General features: G+C 44.7%; 1 protein-coding gene across 4 annotated transcripts in view; it reads left to right on the top strand.

Moving 5' to 3' along the window:
- The first annotated feature begins 10,257 nt into the window (after window positions 1–10,257).
- LOC127003832 (synaptojanin-1-like) overlaps window positions 10,258–18,633 on the top strand; it is a 30,701-nt gene continuing 22,325 nt past the window's right edge. For 2 of the 4 annotated variants that reach the window (XM_050870904.1, XM_050870903.1), the window contains exons 1-4: window positions 10,258–10,422; window positions 12,396–12,485; window positions 14,179–14,220; window positions 17,063–17,077. In XM_050870904.1, the coding sequence (XP_050726861.1) occupies window positions 10,299–10,422; window positions 12,396–12,485; window positions 14,179–14,220; window positions 17,063–17,077 (271 nt within the window). In that variant the 5' untranslated portion in view covers window positions 10,258–10,298. The remainder of the gene's footprint in view (window positions 10,423–12,395; window positions 12,486–14,178; window positions 14,221–17,062; window positions 17,078–18,633) is intronic. The other 2 variants (XM_050870905.1, XM_050870906.1) reach the window with 2 other exon arrangements.

The following is an 18,633-nucleotide window of genomic DNA, read 5'->3' as shown; positions in this document are numbered from 1 at the left end:
AACCACCACCACCACCACCACTATCACGTACCACCACCACCACCACCACTATCACGTACCACCACCACCACCACCATCAACACCACCATCACCACCACCACCACTATCACGTACCACCACCACCACCACCACTATCACGTACCACCACCACCACCACCACAACCACCACCACCACCACCACTATCACGTACCACCACCACCACCACCACCACCACTATCACCTACCACCACCACCACCACTATCACGTACCACCACCACCACCACCACTATGATGTACCACCACCACCATAAGTCATCGGCGCATGGCCTAAGACCACCCACATGTCCTAAAAACCACCTATCAACCCGGACTCCAGATTCTCTCTAAATAAGGATAAAAAAATTAGCTGCGGGGAGGTAGAATATGCCAACTAAGATGGCGTCATTATAAACATTAACCACACCAGGCCCCGCCAAAAAAAAAAACACTAGGCCCCACCAAAAAAAAACACCAGGCCACACCAAAAAAAAAACAGGCCACAAAATAACACCAGGCCACAAAATAACACCAGGCCACACAAAAAAAAAAAAAAACCAGGCCCCACCAAAAAGAAACACCAGGCCCCACCAAAAAAACAAAACAGGCCCCACCAAAAAAACACCAGGCCCCACCAAAAAAACACCAGGCCCCACCAAAAAAACACCAGGCCCCACCAAAAAAAAACACCAGGCCCCACCACAAACACCAAGCCCCACCAAAAAAAAACAAGGCCCCATAAAAAAAACACCAGGTCCCACAAAAAAAACACCAGGCCCCACAAAAAAAACACCAGGTCCCACAAAAAAAAACACCAGGCCCCACAAAAAAAAACACCATGTCCCACAAAAAAAACACCATGTCCCACAAAAAAACACCAGGCCCCACCAAAAAAAAAACACCATGTCCCACAAAAAAACACCATGTCCCACAAAAAAACACCATGTCCCACAAAAAAAAACACCAGGCCCCACCAAAAAAAAACACCAGGCCCCACAAAAAAAACACCAGGCCCCACCAAAAAAAAACACCAGGCCCCACCCAAAAACACCAGGCCCCACCAAAAAACACCACGCCCCCCAAAACACCAGGCCCCAGCCCAAAAAAAACCAGACCCCACAAAAAAACACAAGGCCCCACAAAAAAAAACCAGGCCCCACCAAAAAAAAAAACCCAGGCACCACCAAAACACCAGGCCCCACCAAAAAAACACCAGGCCCCATCAAAAAAACACCAGGCCCCACAAAAAAACACCATGTCCCACAAAAAAAACACCAGGCCCCACAAAAAAGCACCAGGCCCCACCACAAAAAAACACCAGGCCCCACCACAAAAAAACACCAGGCCCCACCACAAAAAACACCAGGCCCCACCAAAAAAAACACACCAGGGCCCACCAAAAACAACACACCAGGCCCCACCAAAAACAACACCAGGGCCCACCAAAAAAAAAAAACACCAGGCCCCACAACAAAAAACACCAGCCCCCACAAAAAAACACCAGGAAAACACCAGGCCCCACCAAAAAAAAAAACAGGCCCCACAAAAAAACACCAGGCCCCACAAAAAAAACACCAGGCCCCACCAAAAACAACACCAAGCCCCACCAAAAAAACACCAGGCCCCACCAAAAAAAAACACAAGGCCCCACCAAAAAAAAACACAAGGCCCCATAAAAAAAAACAAGGCCCCATAAAAAAAAACACCAGGTCCCACAAAAAAAAAACACCAGGCCCCACAAAAAAACACCAGGTCCCACAAAAAAACCGGCCCACCAAAAAAAAAAAAACACCAGGGCCCACCACACCCACACAGTATAGATGAGCCACTATCACCCACACCCTCACAGTATAGATGGGCCACTAACACACACCCACACAGTAATAGATGGGCCCATAACGCACCCATCCACACAGTAATAGATGGGCCCATAACACACCCACCCACACAGTATAGATGGGGCACTAACACACCCACCCACACAGCAATTTCTACCCAGACGCACGGAAGGAAAGAGGTTGGAGGTGCTGTCAAGAGGAAAGACAGACAGCGAAAGCCTTAAGCTCTGAATCAGCTACCTAACGTCACCTTCTGAGGGAAATAAACCGAGACGTGCTAAGCGAATCCGAAACGAGCCATCCAGAGGGAACGAAACACTTGAGCAGGAGCGAACCACCAAACATACACAAACTACTTCCTCCCTTCTCCTGTGTTGTTTACTTGCAACAATAAACTATCAATCAATCAATCAATTATTCACCACACAACCATAACAAACAAATATCACTACCCCCCCTCCCCCCGTGAAACTACTAAAAACTGAGAATGGATACAAAACGATAATAAAAAATGGGATAAATCAAAGGAAAATGAAGGAATTGAACTCTTAAAAAGTATACAAACAAGCTGTACTGCCTGGGGGTTGGGATGGCATGCTCCTCCCTTCTCCTTTGTTGTTTACTTGCAACAATATACTATCAATCAAGCAATCAAGCTGACTACCCACATGCTGTCCTAAAGACCACCTGAACTCCAGATTCTCTAAATGAGGATAAAAAAAAATGAGCTGCGGGGAGGTACAATGTGCCGACTAAGAAAAACATAAGAACGAATTATAAGTAACCAATCACAATCAGGAATGTTGGGGCAAGAAAGGTAAACCACAAAGGGTCACTGGCAGGACACGACACATCACAAATAAGGTCACAATGTATCAACTATTGCCGGGGGATGCCATTGCAGTGTTATCTCTCCCATCTCATTGCAGAGGTGTTTCGGTTCAGGCCGGACTGGAGTGGGTGGGAGTAGGGGAGAGCCGGTATGATTCAGACACTTTTTAGAAAAATATTTTTAGAAAAAGAAGTTTAAGTAGTAGTGTAATTTTGTTGATCTCAAAATGTTCCTCCATCCTTTGGCTCTTTCGGCTGCTAATATGACACTCGTAGCTATTTCCAGTTTTCAGATGTAGGTGGTGAAAGACAAGTTTCTAAATCGTCCGAATCATCCCCGCCCGTGGTGATGGTTCGGCCAGGGAGGTGGGGTATGGTACGGACACTCATAATACTCGCCATAATATTAATATAACTTAAGTTTGATTGGCTAATAAACAAGATTATATCTTCTACAAAACATTTATATAAGGACAAAGTATCCTCTCAATATTTAGAGGGGAAAAAATAAAAGGAGAACTACAAGAAACATCTCAAAATTTTTGGTATTATGGCTTCCTTCTCTTCTCACAAGCATAATATCTGAATATTAATCAACCAAATTAAAAATGTGTGGTCACACTCCTTTTCCAGCACGAGAGCCTCGGTGGTGATCGTGTTATACGGCAACACCTTCGCCGAGCATCGCTGCGTCACCGAAATAATTTACATCTCGCTAATTGGCACGTTTTTGAAGCGAGAGCTTACGATACACCCTGAAAATGTTACATACGAGATGCAAAAAAACATAAATTAGGACTTGCATCGAAAATAACAGCTCTGAGGGCGTGGTTATCCCTTTGTGGGCCAAGGCAACAAAGTTTTGCACATTTGTAGTGACACGACTTGCCTGATGGGCGAGCCTCCCATAACCCACTGAGCCAGGGGGGTACCTCTTTGGCCGACTGGTAAAGGAGTGGCTCTCCCGTTACGCTGGTCGCGGGTTCGATCCCCGGCGCCGGCAAACCTTTCCTTGTCTGGATTAATTTCTCGTGTGTTTCGTTACACGCAGTGGCCGTGTGTGAGTGTTGCAAAGAGGAAAATTCTGGCATTTCACATTCACACAAAATCTCGCGGCACTCAGTCCCACACACTTTAGCATAAGTGCGATGGCCGGACCATCCCACTGTCCGAATCATACCGGCTCTCCCCTACCTGGTGATGGGTGGGCCTGGGGCGGCATGGTGGTGCGGGGAGTGGGGCGTCTCCCTCCTGCAGTGGCACCAAAAAACCTTCGCCTTCTCCTTCGATAAGGTAGGCTGCGGAGACCACGATGACCACTATGAGACATGAACGGCAGGCACTGCAGGCTAGACTCATGTATTGTTGACGATCTTTGCTTCCCCATCCTCCTTTATTTTTTTTTATTTTTTTTTGGGGGGGGGGATTGTAGGGTTAAATGTATAAAGACGCTAATGTAAAGTAATGAACAGTAGGTAATAATCATGTTGAAGTAATAGCAGCAGCAGAAGCAGTAGCATTATTATTATTATTATTATTATTATTATTATTATTATTATTATTATTATTATTATTATTGGCTACCGCCCACAGGGCCACTGGGCCCTGCCTGGGCTGATGGGCTGTTCATTAACAATAATGTTCTTTCAGCTGTGCTTAGTGAGTATCCTGCATTTGCCCCTAGATTGTAGTCCATATGTACAGTCCCTTATGTCTGCTCCCGTGACTAAATCAAGGCCTTTATTTTATTTATTAATTTTTTTTAGCACTTGTCCCCTACCATTGTATCTTTTTAGTTTCCTGGTGCTACTTACACATGTATCCTTAGTTGTATAATCACACTCTGTACTGCCTGGGGGTTGGGATGGCATGCTCCTCCCTTCTCCTTTGTTGTTTTACATGCAACAATAAACTATCAATCAATCAATCATTAGTAGTAGTAGTAGTAGTAGTAGTAGTAGTAATAGTAGTAGTAATAGTAGTAGTAGTAGTAGTAATTAACGTGGTAGAGGTAGCAGTACTAAATGCATTAATTAATCCATCATTTCTTGTAATATTTATTCTTAATTGCTTTGCATATTTCAAGCTAAGCGGTTAGTAAGTTGGTCATTTAGTCAGTTAATTTGTTGTTTGTTAGTTACCTTATTCAGTATTAATCACTCTGCTGTATTTTCTCTATTCATCAACTATAATCTTTCTACCTCTCTCCTACACCCCGCCAACAGTGGAAGAAGTGGGCGAGTTTCTGGGTGAGGGCGCCGCGGTGGAGCTGGACGGGTGGAGGCACAGTACTCACCGGCGGGCCTGACGCTCACCGCCTCCTTCAGTGCCGGCAGGATACGTGAGCTGCACGCCGACGCCATCCTCGCCCTGGTAGGTGGGTAGGAGGGGGGATGGGGGAGAGGGAAGTCTGAATGGAAGATGGTGAGAGACAGGAAGGATGGGCTGCATTGAGGCTGTCTTGGGTAGAGGGAGGGAAATGGATTGGAGGAGGGATGTTTGGACTGATTTCTGTGCTCCAAATTTTGTCTGTTGGTTGATGTATCCATTAAAACCGGGTCCATTGAATCGAGGGTCGAGTGTATATAATGACTACTGGTAATCCAAATTGCAATAATCAGAGTATTTCTTCATGAGGACATTATTTGAAGTTGTTTCAGTTTTGCAGTATGGGCTGTTTTATATAGCACTTGCACACCCACCTACCCCTGTTATGTTTTTGTATTAACCACATTTAAGTGGCATGACCCTGAGACAGCTGGGCCTTCATGCTCTTAGGAGAAGCAATTTATGTATCTGCACAGAAGTAGTAGACAGGTACAAATCATATTCTGCTGTTATTCATATGTGTTGATTTTATTGCATTGAGTATTTTCATTTATTATTTTGCAACAAGCCCATGTTCAGAATTAGTTGGTTGTCTGGCTATTCATGGCCTATGAAACCAGTGCATTGTTTCCAGAAGGATGAAAAATAATGTTTTTGTAGTTTTCAAAAAGCAATAAACCAGGAATTAGTTTTAAGTACGTGTTCATATTTTTTGCCTCGGGTTGTTGGTGATTCCTAGTGTAACGGTCCGAATGTGAGTGAGCGAGAGGGTATGCAAGTCAGTGAGTAACAGAGTGAGTAAGTGTAAGCGAGTGCGTGAATGAACGAGAGAATGTGAGTAAGTCAGTGAGTGACAGAGTGAGTAAGTGTGAGCGAGTGGGAGCGTGAATGAGTGAAAGTGAATGAGTGAGGGAGTGAATGGGTGGCTAAGGAATGTAAGTGCGTAAAAGGTTATGAGAAGATAACACGGCAAGCGAATGAGCGAATATATGAACGAGAGTTGCTGAAATCCCTCATCTCAAAGCCTCGAACCCCTCCCCCCCAAGAAACCAATAACTAGTTAGTTAGATAGGTAGGGTTTGATTGTAATGCCGAGAGGGAGTCACGTGAAGAAGGGGGAGGAGCTTAGCGAGGAGCAGAGGCGAGAAGGAGAGGGCAAGGAGACCCACGGGTCAGTGAGGAGACAAGCACCACTGCAGCAAGAGACAAGCTTGGCAGACGTGAGGAGACGAACACCCCTACAGCAAGGAGCGGCAGCGAGAAAACACAGGGAAGTGGGCTGGTCTGAGAGGTGTCCAACTGTCCATCTCTCCACTCAGCCCCCGACTCACACACCACCCACTGCCTGCTGTGTGAGGCGGGCTAGTCAAGAGACGAGCAGCAGTAAGCAAGAAAGGCAGAGAGTTGAGTGAGAGGCGTCAATCTCTCCACTCAGCCCCCCCGAAGAACCACCCACGGCCTGCTGTGAGACTACTACAGGTTGGGAACTTGTATGGCGGGGTTACCTGCCCCTCGACTGCCCGAGTGGCCGTCCTACCACTGCCCTGGTGGCCGATATACCACTGCCCCAAGCTGCTCCCTACATCACTACGAGCGCCCGCCTCTTCACACCACCCGAGCTGCTCGCTCTCCACATCAAGCGGCGCCCGTCGGTCCATCACCAGGACCGCCCCTTTCCCATCGTGGACGTCCCCTGCCGAGCCCGACGCTCACGCCAGCTCCTGCTTTTCCTCCTCCAGCAACCAGAGCTAAGCATTGTGTATTCGCCAGATCTCCCTTGTGCCGGTAGCTAGTTAGATTAGAGGCATACAGCCTGTCAGTCCTTCTTTTTTTTTTAGTACTCCTCTAACCTTTGAAAAATGGAACTAAATACATATTTATATACAACCTTACTGTGAGTGTTATCATTTGGAGCCTGTTTTGCTGCTCATTTGAGATTACTGATTACTGAACCCTTTCACACATCCCCCCCCATAGTACTGTAATGCCCCGACGAGCTTAGTTTCTATCCTTCCTATTTCTCAATACGGCCTCTGTGTGTATCGAATTAACACGAGAAATTAATCAAGACAAAGTGAGGGTATTCCCCGGCTGCCTGGGATTGAACCCGCGACCAGCGTGACGGGACAGCCACTCCTTACCGAGTCGGCCAAAGAGGTACCCCACTGGTTAAGTGGGTTATGGGAGGCTCGTTCATCAGGCCGTCGCCGCACTACAGTACATTATCACCATCCAGTTTCTTAACGCTGTCTCAAGTGGTTCACACGGAAATCCTCCCACCTTCCATAATTGATCACACAAGTAACGCCCTTCTGGTCACAAACCTCGGAACGAGTGTTCACTTGTCCTGAGGCCTTACCATCCGGGACCAGTGCTCGGGAATGTAGAAGACTACCACGCTTCCACCTACCATCATAACCATTGTGGTCGTCAAAAAGGGATGTAGCGACACGCCACCCCGCTACACTAGGCTGCCTGGCCGAACACCCCAGAGCCCCTGAGAAAGGTCATTGCCAAGACCGGGCTTTCTTACTGTGCTCTCATGCAGTGAATTTTGTATTGTTGGCACATCTGTCTGATAAATTTGCCTCGGGTTGATTAGCATGGGTACTGTACTTAAGCCAACAGGATGTAAAGAAGATAGTTCCTGCTGCCCACAGATCCCTTGTTGGAGCTCAAATGACATCCATGTGTATGCATCAATTGCCTTTTGTTGAAAGTAATTTCTTGGTTTCAACAAAAGGCAAACTGATGTACATAGGGATGTCATTTGAGTTCCAACAAGGGATCTGTGGGCAGCAGGAACTCATCCTGTGCATCTATAGGAATGTTGCCCATGCATGCCCATATGGTTACCACATGGGGCCCACTCTGCCCACTTGGACCCCACACAAATTCCCTGGTGCATCCCCCATGTGAGGTCCGTGTGGGCAAACGTGGGGCCCATATTTGCCTATCCGGGGCCCACTAAGATTGCCCAATTGGGGACCCATATTATTGCCCTCATTTTCCCATATGTTGCCCACCTGGGGCCCCCATTTTTTGCTGGCTGGGTGGTCAGCTCACCCTTACCGCTTGATCTCGTACGTATTTACTTCAGTTATTAGCAGATATGGATAACGCCACCACCATTTTATTTTATATGTTCATACATGTAATCAATTTCTGTATGACGGTAGTTGATGTGAAAGAAGCCAAAGGAAGTGAAGTACCATTGATCGCTCGCAGTCTGCTGGCTTTGATTCACGGAGATATCCCTCGTTGGACATGGCGGTCTTAGCTGTGGGGAGGGTTCTGTAATCTATAATCTGGAGGAACAAATATGAAGATCACACTGAAAAGGGCCTACATTGGGCATAAGAAGAGGATCACACTGAAAAAAAATAAACATAGATACTACGGACAAGGTGATCACACTGGAAATATAAGGCCTATACATTGCAAATACGAAGATCACACTGGAAAGAAAAGAACCACATCGGAAATAAGAATAGGATCACACTGAAATAAAAGGCCTACATTGGAAATACGAAGATCACACTGGAAATAAAAGAACCACGTTGAAAGCAAGATCACACCAGGAAAAAAACAAAAAAGGAAAACTCTGGAAATACAAAGGATCGCGTGGGAATTAAGTCTGCATATATTGTTCCATGTGTTGTCCTCGACGGTAAATTACTGTACTTTGACAATAAATATCCTCCAGTCCCTCGAGATCAGTACCGTTGGGAGCGCACAATCAGCTGCTGCCCCGTCCGGTGTTGCGAGAAATACCTCCTCGCAGAAATAAGTCACTGATGAACACCGCGCATGCGAACTGGGGAATACACAGCAGGAAAACATATTAATTTGCCTGTTTTTTTTCCTAGTTTCCCCCACTTGTGATCTCTGCAATGATTTTTATTCCCACACACACCAGACCAACAGACCAAACAAGCAAGGAAGGAGTGAACATCAACGGGGGTGGTAAATCTTTCTAAAATCTGCTCTACTCGTTTGTTTTAAAGCCCTCTCTTGATTAAAAGTGTTGCTCTGATGTTTGTGCCATGTAATAGAGCCGAAACAGGGAAAGTAAACGATAGAGGTGAGTGAAATATAGAATAAATATGCGCGTTCGACCTTCTCTGCGAGCTATTTTGCGCCTGCGACGTGATTCCTACACCGCCAGATCGAACCACCGTCTGTCAACACGCAGCCGCGCGCCCCGTCCGAACGCGTCCACGTGGCTTGGCTAGGAGCTCTCAGGCGCCTCCACCCCTCATGTGAACTATTTCCAAAGTCCAAAAAAGAGATCAGTCGAGTTCTAATGGATGTCTTTTTTTAGGTTCATGGTACAGAAGAAGGGTCAGACTACCAGAAGGGTGATAAAACTACCCCCAGAAATGCCTTAAACTCCTATGAAAGCCTTGTCAAATATGTATGTGTATGCTTGGGAGCTGGAAGGTTGAAGAATATATGATCCTTGACTCCCCTGCAAGGATACACTCACCTCTGTTAACTTCTCCCTTGTTGTTTACCTGCAACAATAAACTATCAATCAATCAATCAATCAACTTCTCAACCACAAAAAACACAATACGCATTACAATAGACTATCCCAAAATTGCCTTATTCAGTGCCTGGCGGAAATAACTATACAGGCTTATTTCGAATTTAAACAACCTGCAAGAGAGCCTATACTCTTTATAACTCAACAACTATATAAGAAAAAACTTTTAAATGTAAATGAATATCCTAAAACCGGACAAATGTTCGTAATTCACTTCACAGCATTCACATTCACGCCCATGGAAGGACCTCACGGGACTGGATCACACTGGAATAAAAGGGCCACACTGGAGATGATAAAAGGCTTACACTAGGAAGAAAAGGGATAAGAGGATATCAGTGGAAATAAAACGATTACGTGGGAGTTAAGGTATAGATAGTTCACATTCACGCCCATAGATCACACTGGACAAGGACCTCAATAGACTGGATCACACTGGAATAAAAGAGCCACGTTGGGGATGATAAAAGGCTCACACTAGGAGGAAAAGAAAGGAGATAAGAGGCTACCAGTGGAAATAATAGGCCTATACGTGGGAGATCACACTGGAAAAGGACCTCAAGAAACTGGATCACACTGGAATGAAAGAGCCACGTTGGAGATGATAAAAGGCTCACACTAGGAGGAAAAGAAAAGAGATAAGAGGCTATCAGAGGAAATAAAAGGTGTAGATAGTGGGCGTGAAGGGTGTCGCGCCGAAGCCGAGGCCGCCAGTGGCTCAGACGCGGCGGGACCATGGCGACCCTGGGCCTCCGCCTCTACCAGAAGACAGACCCCAACGCTGACTTTGCGGTGCTGCTGGAGAACAAGAAGACCAAGAGCAGTCTACTATTCCAGGCAGGGACCGTCGCCACCCTCTGTGAGTGTGCGGGGGGCGCCACGGCACCACACTGGGCAGGGGGACGGCAGCCCTTGACACAGACCTCAGCAGCCCTTGACACAGACCTCAGGAGCCCTTGACACAGACCTCAGCAGCCCTTGACACAGTGTAGGACGCACACCAACAGACTAGCCGCCAAAGGAAGCCATTATAATGTATTGCCTCAGCTGCCAGGGGTTACTCAGGAGTCCCTCGTCTTGACTCTTATCACCCGTCAAGATAAGCAGGAAGGCAAGCGCGTCAAGGCACCCGAATTGCTTGATAATTTGGTAAAACTACAAAACAACTACTTCTTCTCTCCCTCCACCACTCCAGCCCACCCACCCCCCACCCCTAAACAAGCCTGGCGACCTGCGGGGAACTTTTTTTATTGGGGGCGGGGGGGTGCAGCAAAATCACTGAGAAATGGGCTTCAAAAATTTTACTAAAATAATCCCAGATAATACTCACGAAAGCGTAGCCTCCTCTGGCAGCGACCGCAGTGGCGGTCCAGCTGGTTTTGCGAAAAATACCTCCTCGCAGAAATAAGTAGTAGATACATTGGGGGGGGGGGGTCCAGGGAGGGCGCAGCCCCCCATGGTTAAGAGGTTATGTAAAGTTCGGTTGGAGTAGTTTATATATGCTCCCCCACCCAAAACCCTCGATTTCCCACGGGTGTTCAAGTTGAACCTCTCTGCGAGCTATTTTGTGGCTGCGGCGGCAGATCCTCAAAAGGCATTGAAAAGTCAATCATTTAGTGATTTCCGGAGGAAAATACTGCCTCCATGATAAACTGCATCATATTTTGTCCAGAAATAAACAGTCAGCATCTCAAAATTAGTAGGTTACACTTTCGTGAATATTCCCCAAAATCCTTAAAATAGGAAAAATTCCCTGGTCTCGAAAGTAAGGAAAGTCCCTAATGTATACTCTCTCTGCTATTATAACATAACTTACCACCCGCTGCAGCCAGTCTGTTGACGAGTGTCAGGCGTGTCATTGGATAGGCTAGTCACCGTAGTGGAACCCCCTCACCACCACCGCCCAAATCCGTCTCGCGCTGCGTAATTTTCGATAGCCCACACCTCATGTCCAATATACTTAAACTAACACAACCGAACCAAAGTAGTTAGCTAAAGTAACCGATAATTTTAACATTCAGCATCTAAAATGCACCCCCAGTTTTTATCTTAGTTTGAGAGGAAAAAAGTGTCTTCAACACCAGCAAATATGGTACCTATTTTAAATGTTCATGGAAATTCTATGAGGACCCCCACAAACAGAGAGAGAGTCTGGCACAAATGTTTGCTTTCTAAATATGCTTCTTTTTCATGTGGAAATTGTAAAAAAAGTACTGGAGTGATTTTTGCAAGTGCTCTTTTTAAGCAGCATTCATTCATTCATTCATCTTTGATGCCTTCTCCTAGGAGCTCCCACCAGGGGATGGCCATGGCAGAAGAGTTTACATCTCTCTATCCAATCTCTATCATAACTATTGAGGTTTAAGCAGCAATTCAGTATTATTGTCCTTCACAGTGATAGGCCACTATCCTTAGCAGCAGTAGGTTACTATTATATTGGGGATAGGTTATGATCATAGTAGGGATAGGTTACAATCATAGTAGGGAAAGGTTGCTATCAGTTAGGGGTGAGGTACTATTAATTTAGGGAGATCCGGGGCTCCAGACACCCGATCTGGGTCAGTGCAGGCCAACCAATTCATCCTGGCAGTCACAACAGTAATTTCTGAGGTAGATTCATGCAAGTGTTATTGTAGCTATTTTCCAGTGACTTCATTCAGGTTTCCAGTTTTTTTATTCCTGCATTGTACATATTTCAAAGGATAATCCTTGGTGTCTTTAGAGACTGCAATGTAAGCTGAAAGTAGAAAATTCTGCACTTGAATATATTTTATCTTGTCCATTGAACCTACTAACTCTGCCAGTCAGTGAACTCTCTCTCTGTTGCTGCAGCTCAGCCCGAGACAGATGCAGTGCGGAGTGACCACTATGGCCGGCTGCTGGATGCATATGGGTGCCTCGGGGTGCTGCAGGTCTGCCCCCGTAAGTACCTCCGGTGACCTCATGTATCTAGCCTAAGCTACAGTTTAAGTCTTTGTCAACAGGTGTATGTGCTAGAGTTAGGCCTATGGTGAGGGTGTTTTGGCAAATTTATTTCACCTCTTTTATTCCCACAAGTGCAGTGACTGAACTTTTTATGGTTTTAAACAAGTCATTGTCTTTGATGTACTTTGTGCCTTAGTGTGCTTTCCATGTTTCCAGATTCTAACAGAAATATGGCACAAGTGGCTGCATTTTTCTGCCTTTCTTCCCATGTTTAATAGAAGCACAGGGAACAGTCTAGACTCTTATATTTTTTCCTGCAAGTTGTATCACCTCAAAAAAAGGAACATAAGGAGCCTTACATTTTATTTGTCTTCTGAGGAATAACAAAATGAAATAATTTATCCCACCTTAATAAATTTTGCTTTGCCATCATTTCTTCATCTCAAAGTTATGGGACAGGAAGGTTCTGTTACCTGTTCACGTTATCAGATATTTAGAGTATGAGTTAAGGAGTGAAGAACAGTTTCTTTATCCACTTAATAATGTGCACCAAGTTTATGCTGTATATTTTAAGGCATTATCCATTATGTGACAAACCTTGGTAGAGTACACTGGGGTGGTACTCGTAGCAAACAAGTACATTGTGTTACTCAGGCTGACAGACATTTAGACAACCACATAAATTTTACCTTTAGGGAACATATTCTAAAAAGTTTGTAGATTTGCCTTTTTTCTTTTATCTTTTTTTTTTTTTTTTTTGTGTGTGTGTGTGTGTGTGTGTGTGTGGACCTTTATCACAGTCAGTCAATATTTTTTTCATAAAAACGGCAAAAATATGAGCATCACGTCAGCATAATAGGCAGGAACTTATATGTGGTGTGCTTTAGTGTTTTATCTAAGTACATCTATTTGAATATATTGAATGTTATGAGTAATTCTTGCTCAAATTTTGAAATTATCAACGTTATGTAAGTTAAGCTGATACTCATGGGTTTGCTGCAGAGTTCTCACACGTTAGAGCAGCCATTAGTCCACAACGACACTCAAGTTCTGTTTGCATGATATTTACTGTCCTTTGATTTTTGTGTCACCATTAAAATCCTAAACCTGAACACCGAATAAACACGAGGCAAAGCAGACTAAAATAACCTCATAACATACAAATTGAAACTCGACTTGTGAATGTTTCTTAAACAGTCATATGGCAAAGGTTGGCGGCATACACAACAAGGAATGAGACTTGGTGCACACAAACACATACACACAGACACACACACACACATGCACACGCACACACACTTCCACTCCAGTACACTGCTCCAGTAGCTCAGTGGTTAAAGCTCTGCTTTTCCTGGCTCTGGCCTGACTGGCATAGGTTCGAGCCCTACTCAGGCTAGGATTTTTCCACTGACAAGGAGCGGATACTGTCCCCCCTCGAGCAATAGGGATGAGGTGGGTGGTGTGTGAAGGTCCCAACAGTACCCAGAGATCAACTATTATGAGCTTGCTCAGGTCTAGAGGGTACTTGCTGGTGATGAGGAGTCCAGCTTGTGATCAGGCTGTGGTGAATTACACACACATACACAAACACACACACACACACACACACACACACACACACACACACACAGTAGCATAGTACATTTTAGCATCACATCCAAGTTTGTGACACTTGGTCCTCTTTTGGTAGCCATCGTGTTTCCAATCTTGGACCCCCCTGTTGAATACTCATGTAAGTAGCCAGGCGATGATGGGCTGTGAGACTGGGAGAGGCCTGTGGGGCTAGAGTTAGGTGGAATATGAAAGCTGTGATGTGGCAGTGGCAGTGGGGCTGTGGTTAAGGAGGGTTGTGGAACTAGTTACAGGATATTTAAGGGTTGTTTAGCAAGCTAGGTTTTATAGTCAAGGGCTGTAGGACTAGTTTTAAGGGGCTATAGAACTGAGGCAAGAGGTGATTTAGGTACCAAAAAGCTGTGAAAGTAGTGAGGGCAATTAGGGCTATTGAGAAGCTATGGGGCTGGGCTTGAGAAGACTTAAGACTGTGTGATGTGGGCTGCTGAAGGGCTGGAAGGCTAAAAGTTGCATGTTTTGTGTGAGTTGGGTGTAGTGAGTGTCATGTGTGAAGTAGGGTGTAGAGTGGATTTTGAGCGTCCGGTGAAATGGGAGCTGGAGAACGTTTGGAATATGATGTAGTTAGGTGTGCAGTGAGGGTCCTTTAGGCATAAATTGGGAGCTAGTTACCTTTGTGAGAAAGTTATGCTTTTGGTGTGCTTTATCTGTGTCTGTCTGTAAGCAGCAATAGGCAAGAATGCATTGATATCTACACCGAACTGATATGAGAAAATCTATAATTGAATCTCTCAAGTGATTCAATTTTGCAGATTAATGAAAAAAAATGGACTGAATGAATGACTTAGTGTTGAATGAATGACTTGGGGAGGCCATATGGAGTGAGTGAGTTGATATGGAATTAGTGAAGTGCCATATGCGAAACTTAACCTTTGCATAGAGGGCTAGAGGAGGACCATGAGTGCTTCCCTGGAGGTGGTGTGGCCCCTTTCTGATAAAATTGGATAAAGAATGACTGAAAGAAATGAGGTAAAGGAAAGTCTGTGCTCTCTGAATGCCTCTAGTTAAGTATGAAGGGGCTAGTTAAAGGGAGTGGGGCTAGTTAGGCATGGAGTAGGGGCTAGTTTAGTGGAGTGGGGGCTAGTGGAGTGGAGTAGGGGCTAGTAGAGTGGAGTGGGAGCTAGTTTAGTGGAGTGGGGGCTAGTTGAGTGGAGTGGGGGCTAGTTAAGTGGAGTGGGGGGCTAGCTAAGTGAAGTTGGGACTAGTTAAGTGGAGTTGGGGCTAATTGAGCAGAGTGGGGGCTAGCTAAGGGGAGTGGGGGCTAGGTAAGTGGAGTGGGGGCTAGGTAAGTGGAGTGGGGGGCTAATTGAGTGGAGTTGGGGCTAGTTAAGTGGAATGGGGGCTAGTTAAGTGGAGTGGGGACTAGTTAAATGGAGTGGGAGCTATTTAAGTGGAGTGAGGGCTATTTAAGTGTGTAAGATGGGGCTAGTTAAGTGGAGTGGGGGCCAGTTAAATGGAGTGGGGGGCTAGTTAAGTGGAGTGGGGGCTAGTTAAGTGGAGTGGGGGGCTAGTTAAGTGTAGTGAGGGCTATTTAAGTGTGTAAGGTGGGGCTAGTTAAGTGTGGAGTGGGGGCTAGTTAAGTGTGGAGTGGGGGCTAGTTAAGTGTAGAGTGAGGGCTAGTTAGTGGAGTGGGGGATAGTTAAGTGGGTGGGGGCTAGTAAAGTGGAGTGGGGGGCTAGTTAAGTGGAGTGGGGGCTAGTCAGGTGTGGAGTAGAGGCATGTTAGGTGTTTTTCTATCCTCGTTGTTGACAGCATGGGAGTGAATGTTGGAAGACTCCTCTATTTTTCCTTTTTCTGTTTCTCTTTCTCTCCTTTTGCTTTTTCTCTTTATCGTCCTCTTTTTCTCTCCTGCCTATTCTCTTTTTTGTGTCTTTTTCTCTTCTTGCATTTGATTTTTCTCTTTTTCTTCTCTTTCTTTTCTTTCTTCTATCATCTTTTTTTCTTCTTTCTTTTCTCATTTTTTCATTTTTTCTTTTACTTTTTCTCATTCCTTTCCTCTTTTCTGTCTTTTTTTTCTCTATCTATCTGTCTGTCTATCTATCAGTATTTCTTTCTCTGCATAATCTCAGGAGTGGGTGTTGTTGTGTGTGGGGGCAGCTTAGAGGAAGGCAATGGACTGTGCTGTCACTGTTTTTATCATAGCCAGTAGCCAGGGATTGTGATACTGACTTACAAATCCTAGAATGCCAACTTCACGACCTGGATCAGAGTTCTTAAAAGTAGCACTGGATCCCGTCTTTGCCGTGGGTTGCAAGACTCAGCGCACTATCTAAGTACTCCATCCCAGTAGCTTGAGGGATATATAGACCAGATACCACATTGTCTAAAAGGCTTGCAATTTGTCTGTATTAATGCATAAGAAGAAATTAGGTTCCAGTGCTTAAACTTTGAAGAACATTGATGTTTGGTGTGAGGTTTTCTGTGAATGGATAGTATAGAGAGAAAATTTTATATGAGTCATCCTTAAAAGTAGCACTCAGTTTTTTTACTGAGTCATCCTTAAAAGTAGCACTCAGTTTTTTTACATGTTGAAAGGCATGTAATGTTTCCAAATCCATCTTACTCGGGCTTTTTATACTAGCAATTGTGTAGTTACTTCTACGTGAATTTCAGATCTTTTGGCTGTGCTCTGACATTTTGGAACTAACTCAATATATACCAATGTCATGTGTGTGAATTTTAAGAGAACTTTGGCTTCACTAAGTTTTTTCTCGTTAGCAAGTCTTGTTTTCATGTACGGGCATAGGCAGCTGAGTAGGAAGGCAGGAATAGAGAAGGAAGAGCTATGGGCAGAGACAGGCAGTTGTAGGGGAGGCCAAGCTTGCACCTTTGAATGCAATAGATGTTTCTTTTTTTCATTACCGCTGAAATAACGTGAACATTCATATCTGTCATGGAGAGTGAGTGATCTGTGTTCATGTGTCTCTTCTCTTTAATGCTTACAGGGATTTCGTGGGAAGGTAAAGATTAAGACACTGTTTGATATGTTTATGGAGGTCTATCCTATTGCACTGTAGCAACCAGCCTATTATCTCCATTGTTGGTCTATTGAAGCATCACTTATTTTCATTGTCGTCACTCCTACTATATTATTCATTACCCCTATAGTTCGGTGTGTATACAGAGACATGTCGTATTGTACCATAGATATTTATTGTATCTATAATGTCAGTGCCTTGAACCATCGCTATCCTATTTTGTCCCCTACTTTTTCTTTATTCTTTGTTTCCCTCATAGTCTTTGGATTATCCCTCTGAAGACCTTTAATGTCCAGCCCTTGTATTGTAGTAACTTGTTGTATCTCTACCATTAAGTCCCTGAAAACCACTATCTTATTCTGTCCCTCACTCTTCCCTTCTTCATAGTGTCCCTGATAGAGTTTAAATCATCCCTCTGACGCCCTTTAAGTCCAGCATCAACCCGTCTGAAGCCCTTTAATGTCCAGCCCTTGTATTGTAGTAACTTGTATCTCTGTTGTTAAGTCCCTGAAAACCACTATCTAATTCTGTCCCTCACTCTTCCCTTATTCAGTGTCCCTCATAGAGTTTGAATTATCCCTCTGAACCCCTTCAAGTCCAGCATCAACCCCTCTGAAGCCCTTTAATGTCCAGCCCTTGTATTGTAGTAACTTGTATCTCTGTTGTTAAATCCCTGAAAACCACTATCTAATTCTGTCCCTCACTCTTCCCTTATTCATAGTTTCCCTCATAGAGTTTAAATTATCCCTCTGAACCCCTTCAAGTCCAGCATCAACCCCTTCGTGCCACAGTAACTTGTCATATCTGCATCATCACTATCAGTCCCTTGAAACCACCACCTCATTCTATACCCCACTCTTCCCTTATCCTTCGTGTCCCTCATAGAGTTTGAATTATCCCTCTGATGCCCTTAAGTCCAGCATCATCCCGTTGTGCCATAGTAACTTATTGTATCTGTACCGCCTGTCCCTCAGTACCACTATTTTATTCTATCGTCCACTCTTCTTGTATTCCTCATATCTCTCATAGAGTTTGAATTATCCCTCTGATGCCCTTGAAGTCCAGCATCATTCTGTCGTACTGTAGAAACTTACCGTGTCTTTTCCATCGGTCAGTTGAAGTATTCTTATTTCCGTTTTCGGCCCTACCTTTTATGTATTCTTTGCGCTCCATAGTCCTGGGTATAGTTAGTGGCTACATACAGTTTGGCCTCATCAACTTCTTCAGCATTTTGTCTTTTGGCTCGTAGAATGTTAACCTAAATCTTCCTTATCAGCGAGTTGGATTTTTTTTATGAGCTTATTCGGCCACGTCAGCCAAAATATACCGTGCATTAGGATTGGTTGGCATCAGATGAATGGCTTAACTTTTATCTCTTTCCTATATGCTGTTTATTATTATGCGTTCTAAATGGTTACTGAGGCTGGCACTATTGGTTTTGGAGGGATGAGTGGACAGTGGCTTTTGGCTCAGCACCTCGGGAGGGTAAACATTGATATTTGTCACAGGTAATATTCCTTGTGATAGTTATTTATCAT

This window comes from Eriocheir sinensis, chromosome 26 (genome assembly GCF_024679095.1).
Source record: "Eriocheir sinensis breed Jianghai 21 chromosome 26, ASM2467909v1, whole genome shotgun sequence".
In the NCBI taxonomy this organism is placed as follows: Eukaryota; Metazoa; Arthropoda; class Malacostraca; order Decapoda; family Varunidae; genus Eriocheir; species Eriocheir sinensis.
The sequence above is the reverse complement of the archived record's forward strand: the minus strand, read 5'-3'. Positions and strand labels throughout refer to the sequence as shown.